At 46.2% G+C, this 18,602-nt stretch overlaps 1 protein-coding gene across 4 annotated transcripts in view; it reads right to left on the bottom strand.

The window, feature by feature from the left end:
- Window positions 1-18,602, bottom strand: part of Nmdar2 (NMDA receptor 2) — a 256,773-nt gene that overhangs the window by 52,096 nt on the left and 186,075 nt on the right. For 3 of the 4 annotated variants that reach the window (XM_065427668.1, XM_065427670.1, XM_065427669.2), the window contains exons 5-7: window positions 12,383-12,564; window positions 11,288-11,468; window positions 258-445 (exon numbers count right to left, since the gene is read on the bottom strand). In XM_065427668.1, coding sequence (XP_065283740.1) covers window positions 258-445; window positions 11,288-11,468; window positions 12,383-12,564 — 551 coding nt within the window. Of the gene's footprint in view, window positions 1-257; window positions 446-11,287; window positions 11,469-12,382; window positions 12,565-14,160; window positions 14,182-18,602 lie in introns of those variants that run through there. The other variant, XM_065427671.1, reaches the window with a different exon arrangement.

Here is an 18,602-nt window from a genome sequence, read left to right as displayed (position 1 = left end):
AGTCTACCCTTACCGACGTAGTATTAGCTACGCCCGAGCAGCGACACCAAAAAACCTTCACGTCAGGCGAACTGCTGTGGAGTCTTCAAGGCGGTGCAGCCAGGTGGCTTTCTTTTATGCACCTTTTCTTGCTTACCAATTAAGTCTCTCCTCGGTGTAAGAGCGGCTTTTTTACGGTATCGTAGAAGGTTAGCGTTGTAATAGAGCTTGAAATACCTTTCGCTTTGGCATGCCTGTAAGATATGCGACGCCCTTACTTTGCCCTGAGGGTACTGCTCTCCAACTGCCGGTCCCGGACTGCGCGAACGAAGTCCTCGTGTCCTCCGAGATTAGTGGTGATGACGGCGAACTGGTACCACGAGTAGCGCTCCAGGATGGCGAAGATGGCCGCCACTTGGTGAACCACAGATGGCGCCAGCTGCAGGACTCGCGCCTGGGACGCCCTCTGTCGACACGCGGGAGGAAGGCAGAGGGAAAAGGAGGAGGGGGAGGCGAAACATGCGCGTCTGTGAGCGGTAGCTGCACGGCGCGAAGGAAATGACGCCGGTTCGATTCCGCCATGACAGCACATGATAGCATTATGTCGCTGTCCTTGGCGGGTTCCAGAACAAGCTCAAGTAAGTTTCATCACAAGCTCAACTAAGTGACAAGGCTCATGCAATCATGCAAACTTTCACTTCTCTTCAGTTCCCGCGTGCTTGCAATGTTCCTGGAACGCCCCTTTTGCCGAACTTGCAGCCGTTTGACATACAATGTGTTGAAACAATAGTTACTATACCCATTGAGCTAAATTCATTGCTTATAGAATCTTGCAGGCTGAGATTCGTATTAAGTTACTGAATATAACTGTTTTATCAATCAGAACTAAGCTGTTCCTAATGGTCTTCTTCGGGCTGCACGAATTTACGTTATTCAATATCAGTGAGCTGCCGCTATCAATTAATCAAATGCGTGTTCTTGGTGTTGCTTTCTGGAAGCCAGGTTTTTACAGTCCCATAGAAGCAGGCCTATTATGCGTGCTCTTAACACAAGCTCTAGGTTTTATGCTTTCAACAGTGGCTCACCTAATGCAATTCTACACTTATTCCTTTAAACTTTATGCTTTCATCCGCAAACGCCCGGAACCAATGTTATTCAGGAGCGGGCATTATCCGTACTATGAGCCACTGAGACACTGAGAACGTGACATTTCGAAGCTTTATTGCGTGCACCCGGTCCTCATGCCAGTTACAAGCCTGTCGGTACGTGTCCACTCCCGCTTTGTTATCTCCTTGTTTCGCATGCATGCATCGGCAAGCGTCTAGATGTCTTCATCGTGCAGCACATTAGACGAGGGACAAAAGGTTACGGGTCAAGCCCAGTATTGTAGCCAATACAAGCCCCGAACGTAGCCAAGCGTAGCGCACGTAGTACCTGCGTCTGGACGAAGGCGAGCCAAGCCAGAATTCATCATCAGCAGCAGCGGCGGCAGTCCATAGCGGGTAGCATGAAAAACAGCTCTCTTAAGCCACAAGCAAGGCAAGCCACGTAGCAGCGACGCGTGCAGCCGCGCTACGACTACGACTACGCACAGCAGGCCGACTATGTCTTGAACACAGCCACAACCGCAAACAACAAACAACGACGCAGGCAACCCTGCGGCATGAATCGCTTTTACGATCCATCCGCGTTGGTCCACACAGGGAGCCAATTTTTCGGTAACCTATGGACGATAACAGTCTGTATTGACTTTTTTACAATAAGATTGCTTGGCCCATGATTATGCCCCGCAAACAGAAGTGTGCTTTGACATCCTTACAGGATTTTCATGAAGAAAGCAAGCTAGCTAATTTTATTCGAGTTGGAAACACTCGCGGACTCTACGCTTTCAGTGTGCGATGTCAAGGCTATTTGAACAGTGATATTTCCCAGATACACCGGACTTTATAACAAATTGTGACTGTACACTGTGTGATGTAGAATGTATTAGTGGGACGCTGACACTGTGTAACAGTATGTAATGCCTTTGCAGACTGCGTCACAGCGCCCACAGGAACAGTTCTGTATTGCATCTTCTGTGTGTGTGACGGAGGAGGGGGGGTGAGGTCCTTTTTTTTCGTATCCTTTTTCTCTCATCTATCGCATCTATTTCTCCCTTACCCGGTACAGGGTAGCCAACCAGGGATAATCTCTCGTTACCTGCCCTGTCTTTTCTTCGCGTTTCTTTCTCTCTCTCTCTTTCTATTTCCTATATACTAGTGTTCTTATTGCACAGTGCAAACGTAAGCTTCTATTCAATATAGCGGGTACATATTTAGACTCCTACATATTTTTTTTTTCCTCGCTTACATTAACGTTTTTGTGAACTTATTGGGTTCGTGCGTTTGAGCTATGTGGCGCGCGTTGTGAGAGTGAAATGGGTTATTTCGGTTTCCTGACCCTTACCTTGGACAGAGGGCTGTATTGCAGCGTAGGATCTCACTTACCTGCTGCTTTTAGACAGCACCAATCGGCTAAAATTTAACTACGTAAGGTGTAGCGCAATAAGACGAGACGCAAAGAGACAATCAAAAAAGGGTCGTTTATTTAGCTCAGGGAAAAAAATCTCAATTTTCCAAGCTTGGGGGGGGGGGGGTGACAACGACGATGGCGATGACTTTTCTGTCCACAGCCACCGAGTCTGGCTCAAGGTGGTGGAGGATGGCTGAATTATTTTTCGAAGCAAGAGGGCGCCACCAGCGCTGGAAACAAGCTGAACGCTGATGGCTTCGGCGATCTCTTCAGAACCTCATATTCCGCCTGGCATTAGCGACGGCTACTGTGCATCGGTATCAGCGATACACCATTTGTATCGCTTTAACAATCGGGAGTCTTTCTCTGTCACGAATCTTGGAGAAATCAACAAAAATCTGTTTGTTAATCAATATCATCGCTTTACCGTCTTTGCCGTCTGTCATTTAGTGTATTAGTAATGGCATGTACGAGTAACGGCAAAAGTAATACCCAGAAATCGGGACTGCGTTCGCATTGTTTTCCGCATGTGAAAGCATTGGTGGCAGATAGTATGGGAGATAGCTGGGTATGGGCATATTTTGTTGGTGACGCTCATAGTTCGGTGTTCAAAGGCTGGTTGGGGGACAAAAACAAAAGCACTGTCGCCTGTGCATATGGACCACAGCCTTGGCGGAACGCGTACAAAACAGTTACACTACAATGGGCTGCACATACTATTTTGCGGCAATATTTTCTAGTTGCCGATCAATGGCACTGTAACGAATGGGGCTTATTTTATGTGGATATACAAAGAGATAGAGGTTCCAACGATGAGAGAAAACGTCAAAGATAGGGAGGTGAAATTCCAGAGAGCTATGCACGTATGCGACATCTGATTCGCTAGGTGACTATTCGTCGCCGCCACGTTTAGAATGGGACTGCAACACACATCATCGTCATAACTTTCGTTATTTGCTGTCTACTTGGTCATGTGCTTTTCTGAAAACCGAGCGGGTAGGTTATTGTGCGAAATTATTCATTCTAACGGCACAAAATGTTACGTATTCAATCACAGAAAATGTAATTCTATGCAGCTTTCCGAATGACGCGGGGATTTGGGCTAATGACACTCAAAGTTAACTATTATTTGTCTCCAAATAAGTCTACCATATGGCACCTTATTGCATAGGTGAGTATATCCGCGACCAAAAAAAAATGATTTTTTGTTGGTTTATCTGTTGCACACTTTTTGCACACTTTTGCGCAATGACTGCACTTCAAGGAACTTACTACTCGCATTTGGTTGAACACTAAAGTGGGCATACATTTACCCGTCTATGTTCGTTTGAGAATATTGTGTACTATAGGGAACACATTTGCCAACTTGTCGAGTAATCGACCTCACGGACACGTTTACCGAGTGCCAGAAAAGTTTTTACGCGCCAAGTGCATGAACCCTAATCAATGATGAGTGAATTTTGCTGCAAGACTACAAAAATTAGCACTCCAAATTGCCGATCACGCAAAGTGCATTTGAATTATGCGAGATACAGGCTGCGTTCCTCTCGAGATTCAATCCGCGAATCCCGATTCGCAAACGGACCCAGTCAAGCCTTTTCAGGCTTTTTGTCCGTGCTCCAAACCTCTGGCGTATGTTTAATGAAGCTGAATTGAATTGAATTGAAAAATAGCACAACGTTAACGGAAAAAGAAGTTACTGGGATTACATTTTTCATCTATTTTTTTTGTAGTTCTAGCTTCTCTTCCAACTAAAATGCATAATTTAAGCAGTTTTTGTGTTCGCTTATCAGATAGTCCTGAATCCCATCAGAGTAATTGGTGACACGGAGCTCATGCAGCTTGATTACATAATGCATAATGCGTAGTGATTAATAACATTGTTACGCCAACATACGTAACAGCACACTGTAACGTATGTCGGCGATTCCAATAAAGCGATGTCGGCAGATAACGATCGAATGATAAGACACCAGGACGCGATTGTTTTACAATCACTCAGCTGTAGTATGACGCAATGCGAGTTATTTACGTTACCACGCCGTATAAAATGTCGACAGATTTTAAACAAACCCACCGGTAAGGACAGCCCCTCTTTCGGTTCGCTACTTACTCATGTTCGCGTTGTTTCCGCACTGCGGCAGCACGAACGACAGGTTTACTCGACACCCCGGGCGGTTCTAAATATGGATTACCATCTTCTCACGCACACCGTCAGAGCTTCCTGAGAAATGGATGCACCAAGGGGGTTTCCCCGGCGCCGCCACCTACCTACCATTAGCAAGGCAGCTCGGAGAACTAATGGTTTCTAGTCACGCCAGAGTTGAGGCTGTTCACACGTGACAGAACGCCACCAATAGAGCTCCGGTTTCGGGCTTCTGGAAGCGTAAACAATGGTTTTTAAATGAAAAACAAAAGCATGGGCTTTTGAAGAATGCGAGCACCTGGAGTTTCTCGGCAGAGCCCCTGATCTCAAGGCAGCGTTTCGCTGTCTCGATAGAAACAAACTTGTTGCTTGTTTTTCAAGAGGCAAAGCCTCGTTCTCATACATGGTCACTGTTTCCTGCTCGCATTTTCTGTCGTCGCTATTTACATTGGCCAATGATCCACGGGCACATTGTTCAATTCTTTTTTTTTTTTGATAGCCCCAAGTCAGCTCGGGATGACAAGAAGTTCGTTTTGACAAACGTTCGTCTCTGGCCACGAGATAAATTTGAATGTATTTGTACAGATAAATTTCAAGTCAATTGCTGTACTGGGTCCTTCTACAGTTCTATTCGTAGAACGACTTAAGCGGACATTGCAGGTGGAAGAACGTAGTGCAATACCATGCAACTTGATTGTCCTAAAAGGGAACTCTAGTTCCAGGGGACTGCACCAGAATAACTTGCCCGCAGGGGGCACAATTCAGCGACGGTGGCGGGCCGGTAATTTAATCTAGAGCACAGCAACAAGATTTAGACTGTGGCAACTTAGCGCAAAGAAATACAGAGACACGTACACGAAACATAACTAGAACGAGTGCTACTATCAACTGTTTACTAACGGGAGCCCACCCTTTGAACTACATTGGGAAGACGCGGAAAGAAGTGAGCACTTCTCACATTTGAATTTGTCGCGTAGCTCACTTGGCACAGACATACAAGCTAAACAACACAAACATTATGTCAAACATACGTACGCGGCAGTAAAAGGCTATTTCTGTGAGCACGTTTTGCAAGTGTTGAAAAAAAAAAATCGCAAAATTAACGTGCCCGACTTTACGCTTCCTGTTGAGAATAGTGGGAATAGCGCGACGTCACATCGGAGGAATGGGACACATTACCTGTCGCCCTAAAATCTTTCTACGCGATTTTATACGCTGGAAGGCGAAGATCGCACGCAAGGAAGACCCCCACAGTCTTCTAGTTCACCTCTGTCACTGGAGTTCTGGCAGCTTTGTAACGACATCTGTGCTCTGGATTGCGCTTGTGTCGGCACGGGTGGGAAAGAAGTCTCTCCGTATTTCTCCACTTTCTTTTATAAGCTTCACAAATATATTGACGTCATCAGCGCTCTTGACGTTTTCCTTAAGCAACACCACCAAACTTGAAGACCAAGTGCCAACAGACACGGGAAGACAAACAAAAACACAAGGACGAACAGCGATCCTCGATCGTCTGCTTCCACTTGCTCAAGATTTGTATACACCAACTTACCCAGGTTTCTGTTCTTCTGAAGGCGACTGCTTATGTTGCGCCATTGCGCCAGCACCGTAGTATAGAACAAATTGGATTGGACTAAATTTAATAAAGGTGCTGCAGGACGCACGTCAGCGCGAAGTGGGCGTCTCCCTATAAACATGCTGCTTGTTTTTCAAGAGGCGAAGCCTCGTTCTCATACATGGTCATTGTTTCCTGCTTGCATTTTCTATCATCGCTATATACATTGCCCCAATGATCCACGGACACTTTCTTCCATTATTTTTTTAATAGCGTTTGCTCGACAGGGTGTTGCTGCATTGAGGGAACCACCAACATTAGGAGAAAGCAAGTAAGAGAAGCAAAATAAAATATATGTTTTTTTTTTTTTTTTTAGACAGTGCCAAGGCCTCTTGAAAGCCGTTGGCTGTCACGCTCTGCGGCTCAGTGTCAGGAAGGATCAAGTCCCTCTCCAGCTCAGTTTCTTCCGACGTCAAGGAAATGGACTTGTCGTCCACGCTCGAACTGTCTGATAAACTTTTTTGTTTTACAGGGAAGCTGTTAACCTCTAGTTGGGCGGGATTTTTCAAGGCGCCCTCCTCACGAAAAAAAAAAACCCCTCAGCGATGGAAGCCAACACTGCATACATCCTTTGGTATCATGCATACAACATACAGCGCAGCATTCGTTCCAATAAAGAACAACCGCAAAACCAGTATCAAACGCCACATAACTGATTATAATGTGCTCCTGCTAACAATGCGAAGCACGTAGCGCTCTCCGCACACGTTTTCCCGTAAAGATTACTGTTGCACAAGGTGCCGCGGCGACGGCAGCTTGCGACGTGGTAAGTGACGTCACTAGCCTTTCACCCAGCTAGCACGTGATTTCATTCATGTTGCAGCACCGCTATGGGCAGGCAACGTATAGTTACGACTCCCAGGGAGCAGCCGAATACGAGGAGCGGGCAATGGGAAAAAGAAACGGCAATACGACTAGCGGCGGAGTGCTGCCGCTGGCCGTATTGCCATGGAATTCCAACACAGGGAAATTCCACGCGTCCACATTTTCCTGTGGCTGAATAATGCGCCGGAGGAGGAAGTGAGCAATGAAGCATTGCATACCCTCCCCAGCAGTTGTAGTGGCGGTTTTCAACAGCTTCGCTGGACATCCACTTTGGCAGGACCGGAACGGGGATTCAATTTTTTTTTTTACCATGTACCGCAGTGTATGTGCTTACATGTTCAAATCTAAACATCTGCAAGACACAATATAGCCCATCGCAAGAGTTAATATGCCATTAATACACCAAACTCTGCAGCGCAGTTAAGGGCGTTTCGGACAGCATCCTACCGCTGCAACTGTCATGCGTTAGCGTAGGTAGCGTTACTCTCAAATGCGCAGGGCAAAGCTAAATCACTCTTTCCGTGGAAGCGTGGTCGATTAAGGCTAAAATCACAGTGGCAGAAAACAAACTACATACGCACACGTGTGAACCACTTTTGTCCATCCGCTCATATGGTCTGTTGTTTTGACTTCAGAATGACAGAAAAAGGTGCTACTTACATTTTTACAGCCGAAAATTTGATTTTCCTTTCCCTTCGCACATTTCCACGACGATGCAACAACTTATTACGGAATAACTTTATGCATGGTTGAATTCTGTGACGGGTTTTCTTAACTGCGCAGCTGAGACTATATTACAAACATTTGAATTGTCCCGTTCCTCTTCCATTTCCACGACTACGCGGAGCACAAGCGTCCCGTTACATCGTCGCATCACTGCGCAGACTACAACATTAAAGTTACAGAGGCGCTTAAGTCTCCTTACGTGCAGTGAAAGCAAAAGCAGTATGACTCTTCCGCACGATACATTTCACTTGACTTGACACTTGACTGTGTGCTCGAATTGTGCAACACCAATTATGCAGGTGGGAGAAGTCAATTTCGGGAGCGGGCCAGGTCGATTTTGAACGTGGGTCCACTCATTTTACGAATTCGTGTAAGGTAAAGTTCGCGTGCGGGCCACCCGCAGTGGGGGTCGGCCAAGTCAATTTTACGAGTTGGCTGGGTCGGTTTTGAGCATGGGTGAAGCCAATTTTCGAATGGGGCAAAATCAATCTTTTGGGTGTGCGAGCTGCAGCAGGTCCGGCGCCCGGAACGTGACGTCATCACTTGGTCACGTGGGTTTTGGTACCATCGGATGTTAACACCCGATGGACGCCAGATTTTCCGCTTCGCGGAGCATTTAAATGATTTCGCATTAAAAAAAAACGCGCTTATCAGGGAGCGGCGTTCATGAAATCATGCACAGATGCGAGCAGGCTTGCGAATGCTTCACCGGTACACGTGAAGTCATCCTCTTCTTATTAAAATAATGCCGCTAACCTTAATTAGGCCGATCGATTTTCGCTGTTGCCTAGAACATTTGCTTCCTGAAACCAGTATATATATATATGTATATATATATATATATATATAGCAGTCGTGCATCTATCTGCGTGGGGTCTCTTGTTAAATAACAGAGATAGCTCTGCGTTTCACAAAACGTGTTCACCCTTTGCAGATTATTTTGTCCCCGCACATTATTCCTCATCTATTTTGCAGGCATTGTTTTTTTGTTCCACGCTGCGCACCAGGCGGCTCCAAGTCAGGAACAGCATGCGCGTTATCGGCATGACGCGGCATTGTCTTCATGAAAGAAAACGCAAGCAAGATAGGTGACGAATACTGTTTGAGGACGAGATACAACCCGAAAAGGACGTAAACTGTTCCTAGAGTGTAGAGATGTTCCTTCCCTGCATTACGGCAGCATTTGTACGCTAATTTGCACCGAGTTGCCGCAGTCAGGATGCAAGACCAAGCAGCCCAACAGTCAGTCCTTCTAAAGCGCAACAACAATATGCGATTCACGTTTGCCTCTGTCACCGCATTTATTTCGCGAGAAGCAAGGCACCTTCTTAACTGGAAACTTCCGAAGGTCAAAGAAGTGTACGAAATAATGTGCCACTTTGGAATCTAGCACGAGAAACTGTGTAATTTACTGTACTATCCTCCTGAATAACAAAGATTAGACACGTTTTTTTTTTTTTTGAAGCTGCTTATGTCTTAGCGTTTTCGCTGCATCATCCTCTTGTCTTTACTGCCTATTTGTTTCCGCAATGTTCCACCTGAGCGTGTCTTACTCGACGGTCAGCAATCACTACTGGTATGATGCGGGTACAAGTCGTGTACATGGCATTTTAAGCAATGATACGTGTGTTATTTTCATATTTACATTTTTTACATGCTAAATGGCAAGCACGTATGCACCCTCTTCCACAGACACAATATGCAACATGCCATATCCGAGCACGATACAGGCAAAATAAACAGTACCATGCTCTCTATGATTACTATACGATTTCCACCACCTGTACCGCCCGCGTTCTTTTATTATGTTTTATTATGTCTCATATATTATGTTGCAATAGGTAAACGCTTCTATGGTGCAAAATTACAAGTAAGGAATTCTTTCCTTTCTTTTGATTTGCTAGAGACATGATTTTTGTCTATTTCGTTTTCTGTGCTGGATACTGTGATGGGAAGTTTCGTCGTTACAACAGACGACAAGAATATTTCACCCTATAAGTTTTTTCACCGTGTATGCGCAAAAGGCCGTTCGGAGTATTCGTGCATTGTAATCACTCGCCAACAAGAGATTCCTATTAATCACAGAAATCACATTACAGTGGCAACAGGCTTTCGCGACTAACTAGTGCTGTTCCCTATAGACAAGTGGAACTGAAAGTTTTACTAAGGCCATAAAACGGACTGTGCGAGAATGTGTGGAAATAAAAAAACTAATTTTGTCGTTACCTCACTGTGCGTTCAGTTTACGCCTCATGGCGCTGAATGTCATCGTAGGATGGCATCATAAAACAGCAACAGAAGCCACTTACATACCACTCGCCTCCATAAAAATTTAGGCCAACCTAAATGGCGCGGCGTCGTTGCTTCACGCTTGTTTCCAACGACAACAGCAAAAGTGACGCAAGAATCAGATCCTCTTGCGTAAGAATGCGCGAGAAAAACTCTACTAAACTTTCACAGGTCCCAACATGCCTTGTGTGGCGATCCTGAAACGCACGTGGTGTCAATAGGGCGTTTTATCGTCTCCGTAAACCTTCACCGTTTACGGATTACCTGGTTACCGGAGCCGTCGACGGCAGATGCACAGCTTGCAGCGACATCTAGGGACGCTTTGTCCTGATACGGTTCATTTCTTTCAAGTATTTTTTTTTTCTGACCATAAGCGTTCTCATCGAATAAAAATTATAAAAGCACAGCATGTTAATGATTACGTTGCTACAATGATGACGTACGCCAGGAGTGAAGTAGATAATAATAAGTCACTGCAGTATTAGGTTTGTGGGCTCTGGTTGAACTCGCTGTCACAAGATGTCGCTACAGGCGTCGTATTCCGTAAACGGCAACGCGTCTACGGACAACCTAAAGCTCTCTATTAGCACTGCACGTACGAGCAGTTCTCAAAAGCTAGAGCTAGTACATAAGCTATCATTTTTTCTATTTCTCGAGCAAAATTTATTTCCCGCGCTAAGGTCGAAGCTTGTATCTTTCAGTGCCCACAATCTAACATGAACTTTGGTAACCTCAGGCATATTCGCTAACGAATACTACAAATAGCACTTTAAGTAGGATCGCCCGCAGGAAAAGTGGTACGATTTGATGTGGAGTAGCTTGTCTTTCTCTAAAAATCTTAAGCGCTAATTAAATGTTTCACAGCACCTGTCGGAATGCATTGCAAAATTCTGCTTTCAATAGTGTCAGAACTTTTGCTCCAAACACATCATGTGAATCCATCGCTACGCTCTTCCAGCCTCTTCAAACACGTGCAGCTTGAAGTTCGCCACGATTCAAGTTGACACACGCTCCAAGAAAAAAACGTTACGCGAAGAACGCATCGTATAAGACACAATGCTTACAGAAGTATTTATTCTAAATGCCTACGTCGGCCCACGTGCATGCAAAGTCCAAGCCGTCACGACCAAGCAAAATAAAAGCCACTGCTGCGCAAGATTCCTCCCCTTCCTCGAGCACCAACGATCCCAGCGTACCTGGTCGAGAGCGATGTTGTCGGCGTTCCAGGCTATGACGGGAACGCCGAGGTAGCCGAGAAGCTGGAGCACGTACTGCACCGAGGCCGCGTTGCTTCCAAACACGGCGGAGTTGGTCAGGTACAGCACGGCCACAACGTCATCTGGGAGCAGGTCTTCGCACAGCCGGCGCAGAATGTCTCTGCAGCCGCACGAAAAAGAAAGAAGTCAGGAAGTTGGGAACGGACTTTTTTATTGCGCTAGCATAGAAATGTGTATGTGTGTTATGTGCGGGAGGCGTGGGAGGCCAGTCACGTCGTAACGAGAGAGAGTGGATGGGAAGCTTAGGTGAGTGTGTGTGTGTGTGTGTGTGTGTGTGTGTGTGTGATATTGTGTGTGCATGCACTCACTTTCGCACATTAATGGTCTTGCCCGCTGAACAAGCTTACTATATTTGTGTGTGCTGCATGCGTGCGTGCGCGTGTGTGCGTATGCGTGCGTGCGTGCGTGCGTGCGCGTGCGTGCTTGCGTGTGTGTGTGTGTGTGTGTGTGTGTGTGTGTGTGTGTGTGTGTGTGTGTGTGTGTGTGTGTGTGTGTGTGTGTGTGTGTGTGTGTGCGTGTGTGTGTAATCGGCGAAATAATCGTCAATGTTTTTTTTTCTTTCATGAGCTTTGCTCCACCTTGCGGAATTTCGCAGAACTGATTTGCCACGTTCTTTGTCTTTGTGCTTCGAGTTGTCGACTAATACGCCCTCGCGCTGCGATCTCCTAGCCGACTGGTTAGCTCAGATAGTGGAACGATCGCACCGGAGGAGACGAACAAGGACCGGACAAGAACGAAATTTTGTTCAACTGCGAAGCTTTGTTTCCGATAAACCGGCGTGGGTCTCTTTTTGTAGATTCAGGCTTACGTATCCAGCTGGAAATTAATTTTTTGTTCCTTTTGAGAACCTTCCTTCACCTTACGGAATTCCGCAAAACAGATTTGCCTTAACCCCACGAAGAGCAGCAGGCAATAGACCTAGCACCCTCGCGGTCGACCTAGTACCCTTTCTTTTTCTCCCTCTTCACTAAAGTATCCTTCTCCTGTCCAACGTTGCAGCCTATCAGCACTCACTTGGGCGTCGGCTGCAGTGGCATGCGGACCGCCTTGGCGTGCACCGAGAACAGCTGCATGAAGCGCAGGCCGCCCCGTCCACCTCGGGTCATGGAAGACACGCCGTCGCGCAGCTTCTGCTGGTACTTGCGCTGCTGGCTGAGCAGCGACGTGTCCGGAAAGATGGCACCGAACGTCAGATTCTGCGAATGAAAACGAATTTCTTTTCTTTTTTCTTTTTCGTTACGCGCTCATTACAGTACGGCTACGGCCAAGGAGGTCGAATAATCGGGAACGCTGACGGCGCTAACAATTCTCTTAGAGCGAAGCTGTACAATGGCTAGGGTTCCGCGTATCTTTCGTGAGCGTCAACAAAACTCTTATCATCAATGGCTCATAGCCTCGTCAGGCATAGGTTACAAGCAATCAACAAAGTGAAGCAAACAGTGCTTACATACTTGCTAACTGCACATACAACACACACTACAGCATATCATGGCATAAAGTTCGTAAACAGGGATAATTTGTCTCAGAAAGGGTGGCCAACGTTTCGATAGGAGGACCTATCTTCGTCAAAGGCTAGGTCAACGATAGGTCCTCCTATCGAAACGTTGGCCAGCCTTTCTGAGGCACTTATCCCTGTTTACGAACTTTATACCGCAGTGTGCAATTCCATCTGTCAGCCTCTTTCTTGTTGTTGGACTACAGCATATCAAAAACAGTGGTCATCAATGTCTCATACCCCCTGAAGCAATGGCTCATACCCCCGTAACGTTCATGGCTACAAAATGTACGTACAATTGTTTTCTTGACTCGCAAGTGAAAAGTGCCAGCGACTGCAGCGATGGATGTCCATGCCGTACAAACGAAAGAAGGAAAATTGTGACATCCAGTGTGCATATATCTCCAGGCACACCCAAGTGCGATATCGAGAAGCTGGTGACCACGCACTTTGCATGGTTTAGCCGTGATGACAGCACCCCTGTGTTCATCGTTCGAAACTTCCAATTTGGGCATTTCAAAACCAGACAAGAAAAGGTTCGCTGAATTTGTGTTAGAGAAGTTTGGTTTGAAGTGCCACACCAATTCAAGTCGCTCAACTACTCAACAACGGATGCGTATAGATTTAAGTTTAATCAAGATTCTGTCTTAGGCTGTAGCCGAACCAATCACTGTCTATCACAGTAATCAGAAAGCTATCGTGACTTTCATTACCAAGTGCTGAAATTAAATACAGTTACCTTTGTAATGTGTGATGTGTGATATGCTACAGTTACACTGGTCATTCACCATCGGATTGAAATGGCTCCTAAATTTTTTTTACGTAAAACCCCGGAATTTAATTTCACTTACAATTTTAGACAAGTCACCTCATAAAAACGTTGGCTTTAGCATGAAAAAGCCCCTATTTTACTACTGCTAAATGAAAAGAAAGCCGCAATGCAAATGTCAGCTTTAGTTCTATTTACAATTCTTTAGGCCAACTCTTTCAAAGCAACTACTATACAGGAACGTATAATCCTAAATATAGGTAAATTGGACACAATTTATGCATGTACATTTTGAACAAGCGGAACTATAATAACGGCTGCGTAAAGCGCAGGATAAAACGCCGAAAAGGTCACAAAAACAACTGCACAGTTTGTGCTATAATTAACCCGTTCGCGCCGGGAGTGCGGGGAATTGGAGGAAAAACATCGCGCTTCAGAATCATTACTGAACCGTTTTTGATTCCGCCTTTATACAGAACAAACGCGCTTCACCGCGAAGAGCGATCGATGGGCTTGAATGTCACCGACCATGGCGCCACCGTGAATCTCGAAGATACGAAATCGTCCGCATCAAACTCGGAGTCTCCTACATTCACTAACCCGAATCGCCCCCTGCAAAAGGAAAAAAAAAAGACGGAAGCTATTCTGTTGATTCGATTTATTTCGCACCATCGAAGATGCTGGCACCTCTAGTCACTGCCTTTTTCGCATTTGATTCTCTAGTGAGTGTGCAGAAACTAGGCGAAGAACTGAGCTAACAAACGCACGCACATGCACCCGCAGACGAGCTTCTACCGTCAGTGCGCTTGAATCGAATGAGCGATGCGATCGGTGGCCTCCAGAATTCTGACGAGTCATTTCCTTCCTAACCTAATGAAAACCATAACGACACCGACTCCATGTCTAACGCGTATTCGGAGAGAAAAATTATCGATTTCCTGCATTCCCGCCAGGGGGAGGGCAGGCATAAAGATAAAGCTAATTGAAGCTGACGTGACTTGCATTTCACGAGACTCTGAAGATATGAACGCGAGACTCTGAAGACATGAACGAGACTCTGAAGACATGAACGCGTTCACGCCGACGTCAACAAACAGAGAGCAAAGGTGTGGGTAGCGGGAACTGTGAATGCACTGAGGTTCCCTGGATATTGCTAGTTCTCCATTGGGCGCGCAGAGACTGGCGGGAGCGTTTCGCTCAGAGGCCCGGTTGCTGCGAGTTAGTAGTCTCCCCCTGCTTTCTCCACGTCGGGCTCTCGCGCCATTTCTTTTCGTATCGTCGATCTCGAAGTTGGAATTTTCGTTCGGGCCTTGCAGCTCCCGCTGTTGTTGCCACCGGAGGAAAAAAAAAGAACTTTTCCGGCACTTCGCCTTTCTCATCCGCGATTCCCGACGCCCCTAGCTAGCTGCTTGCTGCGTCCTCTATAGGAACACTCCCCACACTCCCTTGAATGCCACGTATGTGGCGCCTCTAGTAAACAAACCATGCAGGCTGTTGCATCGGGGGGATTTCGGCGACCCGTAAAAAATCAAACACGAATAAAAAAGTGCCACATGGATATCCAAGAGGAGACGCTGGCAGAGAATAGATCTGGAAAACGTACAGCTTTCCAACCTCTTTTTTTTTTAACCTTCTTTCACCCTGCGACCCTTATTTTATTTCCGTTTTTTTTTTCTATTGCGGGAAGGAGGTTTTGTAAAGAAACAGTTCCTCTTGGAACTTCTTTTTTTTAAACTCATTTCTTGAACACCACGCAGAGGCTTCATAAAGCGATGTTTGCAAACTCCGTCGTCTAAAGGGCCGTGAAACTTTTATATTTCCATCTTTTTTTTTATTTTTTGCATTTCCGTCTCGCTTTCGCGTAACTTGTAAAGAAGGCCCATGACCCGAGCGGCAGGCATAAATCACGGATTCGAGGACAACAAAGAACAGGAGAGAGAGCAGCTGTGATCTCTTCCCTTACGGCACGCTGTGCAACCGGATTGCGCCTTCGTGGATTGTACTTTGTTTTTGAGTTCCACATCCACAAAACAATCTTCCGCCCCGCTTCCTCGCAATTCCACCGGAACCCCTCCATACGCACCGTCCTGTCACTTTGCTCAGCCGCGAACTTCTCCCAATGCCCAGACCGCGTTGTCTCCTAGGCCTCGCGTGGAGGTGAGGTGAAGCAGACAGACGCCGGCTCTGAGCGGAGGAGGAGGAGGTGGTGGTAGCGCGGATAAATTGCTTAAAGCGTTGCCAACTTAACGTTGCCTGCCCTCGCTTAGAGTTACTCAGCCAGCGTCGCTAACGTTGCTTATAGGTAGTTTTAGCTTGTCTGCAAACATACAGCCCTTCGCGTTACCGGAAGGGTAACAACGCTAATGGCGACACCTTGTGATGCCGAGTTTAACCAGAGAGCGCAAGAAAAGTTGGTGCTGCTGCGACCTATCACCATATTCTACCTAACTGCTGGCGCAAATGTTGTTAGCGACCTGCTGGTTAACGTGCAGTAATTTTATATTTTTTCCCTTCGACGAGAACACCCACGCAACGCAAAAAAGTTTCTAACACATTGCAGTTGAACAAAGTGTCACAAGATGGTACTACCGGAGTTAGCCGCTGTGGCCCACGGCTATCGCATTCCGCAACATGTGAGAAGTTTGCCGCCAAGCTATAACTCTCCTATAATTTTGTACGTACAGCAGGTGACAGGGCGACCCCACAATACTTATGGCACATGCGCGTTTTTCCTGAGTAAACCCCGCTACTATAAAAATGATTTGTAAATATAGCCTACCAACCTCAAGTGTTTCTTTTTTATATTGCTTTTTTTTTTCGTAAAGTAGAACGCAGTCTATTCATGCAGTGGCAAATATAGCACCGTAAGATATTTTGCATAGATGCTCCAGCCAACCACCTTATCTCATTTTCATGACGTCACGGTGGAGGCGAGTTCTCGATATCGGCGTCTCCTGAGAACTACATTTCAGAGCGCATGCAGACACAGACTACACACGCAGTTCGGTTTTGTTGGAGGATATATATATATATCAAAACGTTTATTTAAAAGAAAAAAAATGCAGAAAGCGAGTGGAAGGAGGTCGCATTCGCTTTCCACGTCGTCACCAACCATGCTAGCCCTTTAATGCGCGCAGCTTAAAACATCATCCTGTCTGGGACCTGTGTCTTACCCCCGTATGCAGAGATGCAACTTAAGTAGAAGCACATGCTTGACTTGATTTAGATGACGCTTGGCGTTAACGTGCCCAAAGACGCTCACTGCGTTTCCTTCGGCGCGTTCCCGATAGGCGTCACTCGGATCAAGTCAAGCATGTGCTTGGAATTAAGTTGCATCTCTGCATACGGGGGTTCAGCTCCACCCAAGGAAGTGAAATGTGCAGTGCAATAGCCGCAGTGCTTATTCCGTTCACTGGCCATTTGCATACCCTTCTTAAGCTCACGTACCACGTGACAGCTGCGGTTAAGAGGATGTTCCACATACGCCGCCATGGCCGTAATTGTCACCGGCTAGCACTTCCAGGGGGCCAGAATAAATACGAAGTGGTGCGAGGAATCTCCAAATGTGTAATGGTGCCAGCGCTAACGTACGAAGGTGCAATTCTGTACTTTGAATTAGAAATATTGTCGGGGTCGGAGATTGACAAGAGCTCGGTGGGCCATCTGGCTTTGCCACAAACGAGGCAGCGCGAGGTGATATGAGTTGAGCTTCGTCTGAATTTCGAGATGCGCGTACCAAATTAGCTTCGAAAAAAGACTAAAGAACACAGGCGAAAAGAATGGCTGGATAAAGTGCACAAATATCTGTATCTCAATAGCGTGGACACGGAATGTATGAAAACGTCGAGAAAGTTGACAACCAAGTGCGGGTTACTGAAAGCCTAAATAGACAACCGAAAGTCACCAAAAAGAAAGAGAAAGAAACAAACAAACAGTATATGAGAAGCAAACGATTGAAACCAAATGAAGATGAATAGTTACAAAAATGGCAAAAAGAAATCAGGAGGGAACGTTTTTATGATAACACACAGCCTTGCCATTTGAGGCCCAAGCTGGCTGCCGGAGGACAAAGACATACTGGAGCAAGTATGCGCCACAGGATGAGGTATACGTGTACCGCAAAGGAAAAGGAAACCTAGAATTGACTCAGCACATTATAATGTAATTTCAAGTTATTCACCAAGCGAGACCCGCAGGGAACTAACTCTTCACAAACACTGGGATTCAAAGAAAATGGAAGGATTAACTAATGAGCAGTCGGCATAAGAGGCGGTTAGAGTATTGGTGGCAGAAAGGCAGGGAAGAAACTGATAGACCGCAGTCGCTGCTAGCGTATGTAACGGTAGAATATAGTGACGGAGGGCTGGAATACGAGAGTTAAGATGGACATCAGATAGGCAAAACATTCTCGATGGCGATAAATATAGCGAAACTGGATTACAACCCCAGTAAAAGCAGGGTAGCTAGCTGACTATTTGCCGCCGCCCCGCTTACAAAGAAAATGCCAATAAATAACATCATCATCGAGAATAATCTTGCATGCGTACACGAGTATACGCAAGAAACTGGACGGGAGGATGCACACCACAGTAGCTTATTTGATAAAGCACCGCGTGTTCAAATGTATTGATGTAGATGCAGATACAGCTCCCATCTGCGGCGCTGTTGCCTTTTTATGCGCGAGCACTCTTAGCGTACTTCATGCGCTTTCAGGGAGATCGGTTTGTATGTATCTAACCGTTTTCCTCCCTCTCTGAGTCACTGTTCAGACCGCAGTCGAATGTTCAGGGAGAAAGGCGCGGACTTCCCTCAGAAAATCCTGGTATTTTATTAGCTGCTGAAACGATGTCAGCGGGCACGCTACAGGACAAATAATAAGCCGCAGGGCCCTTAACAAGTGTTAACCCTTCTTCTCCACACAGCGCCTTCGTCGTGTATACTTATTTCGTTCAGGCGCACTTCAGGTCTTT

The sequence above is a fragment of the Dermacentor albipictus genome, chromosome 8 (assembly GCF_038994185.2).
Source record: "Dermacentor albipictus isolate Rhodes 1998 colony chromosome 8, USDA_Dalb.pri_finalv2, whole genome shotgun sequence".
NCBI lineage: Eukaryota > Metazoa > Arthropoda > Arachnida > Ixodida > Ixodidae > Dermacentor > Dermacentor albipictus.
The sequence above is the reverse complement of the archived record's forward strand: the minus strand, read 5'-3'. Positions and strand labels throughout refer to the sequence as shown.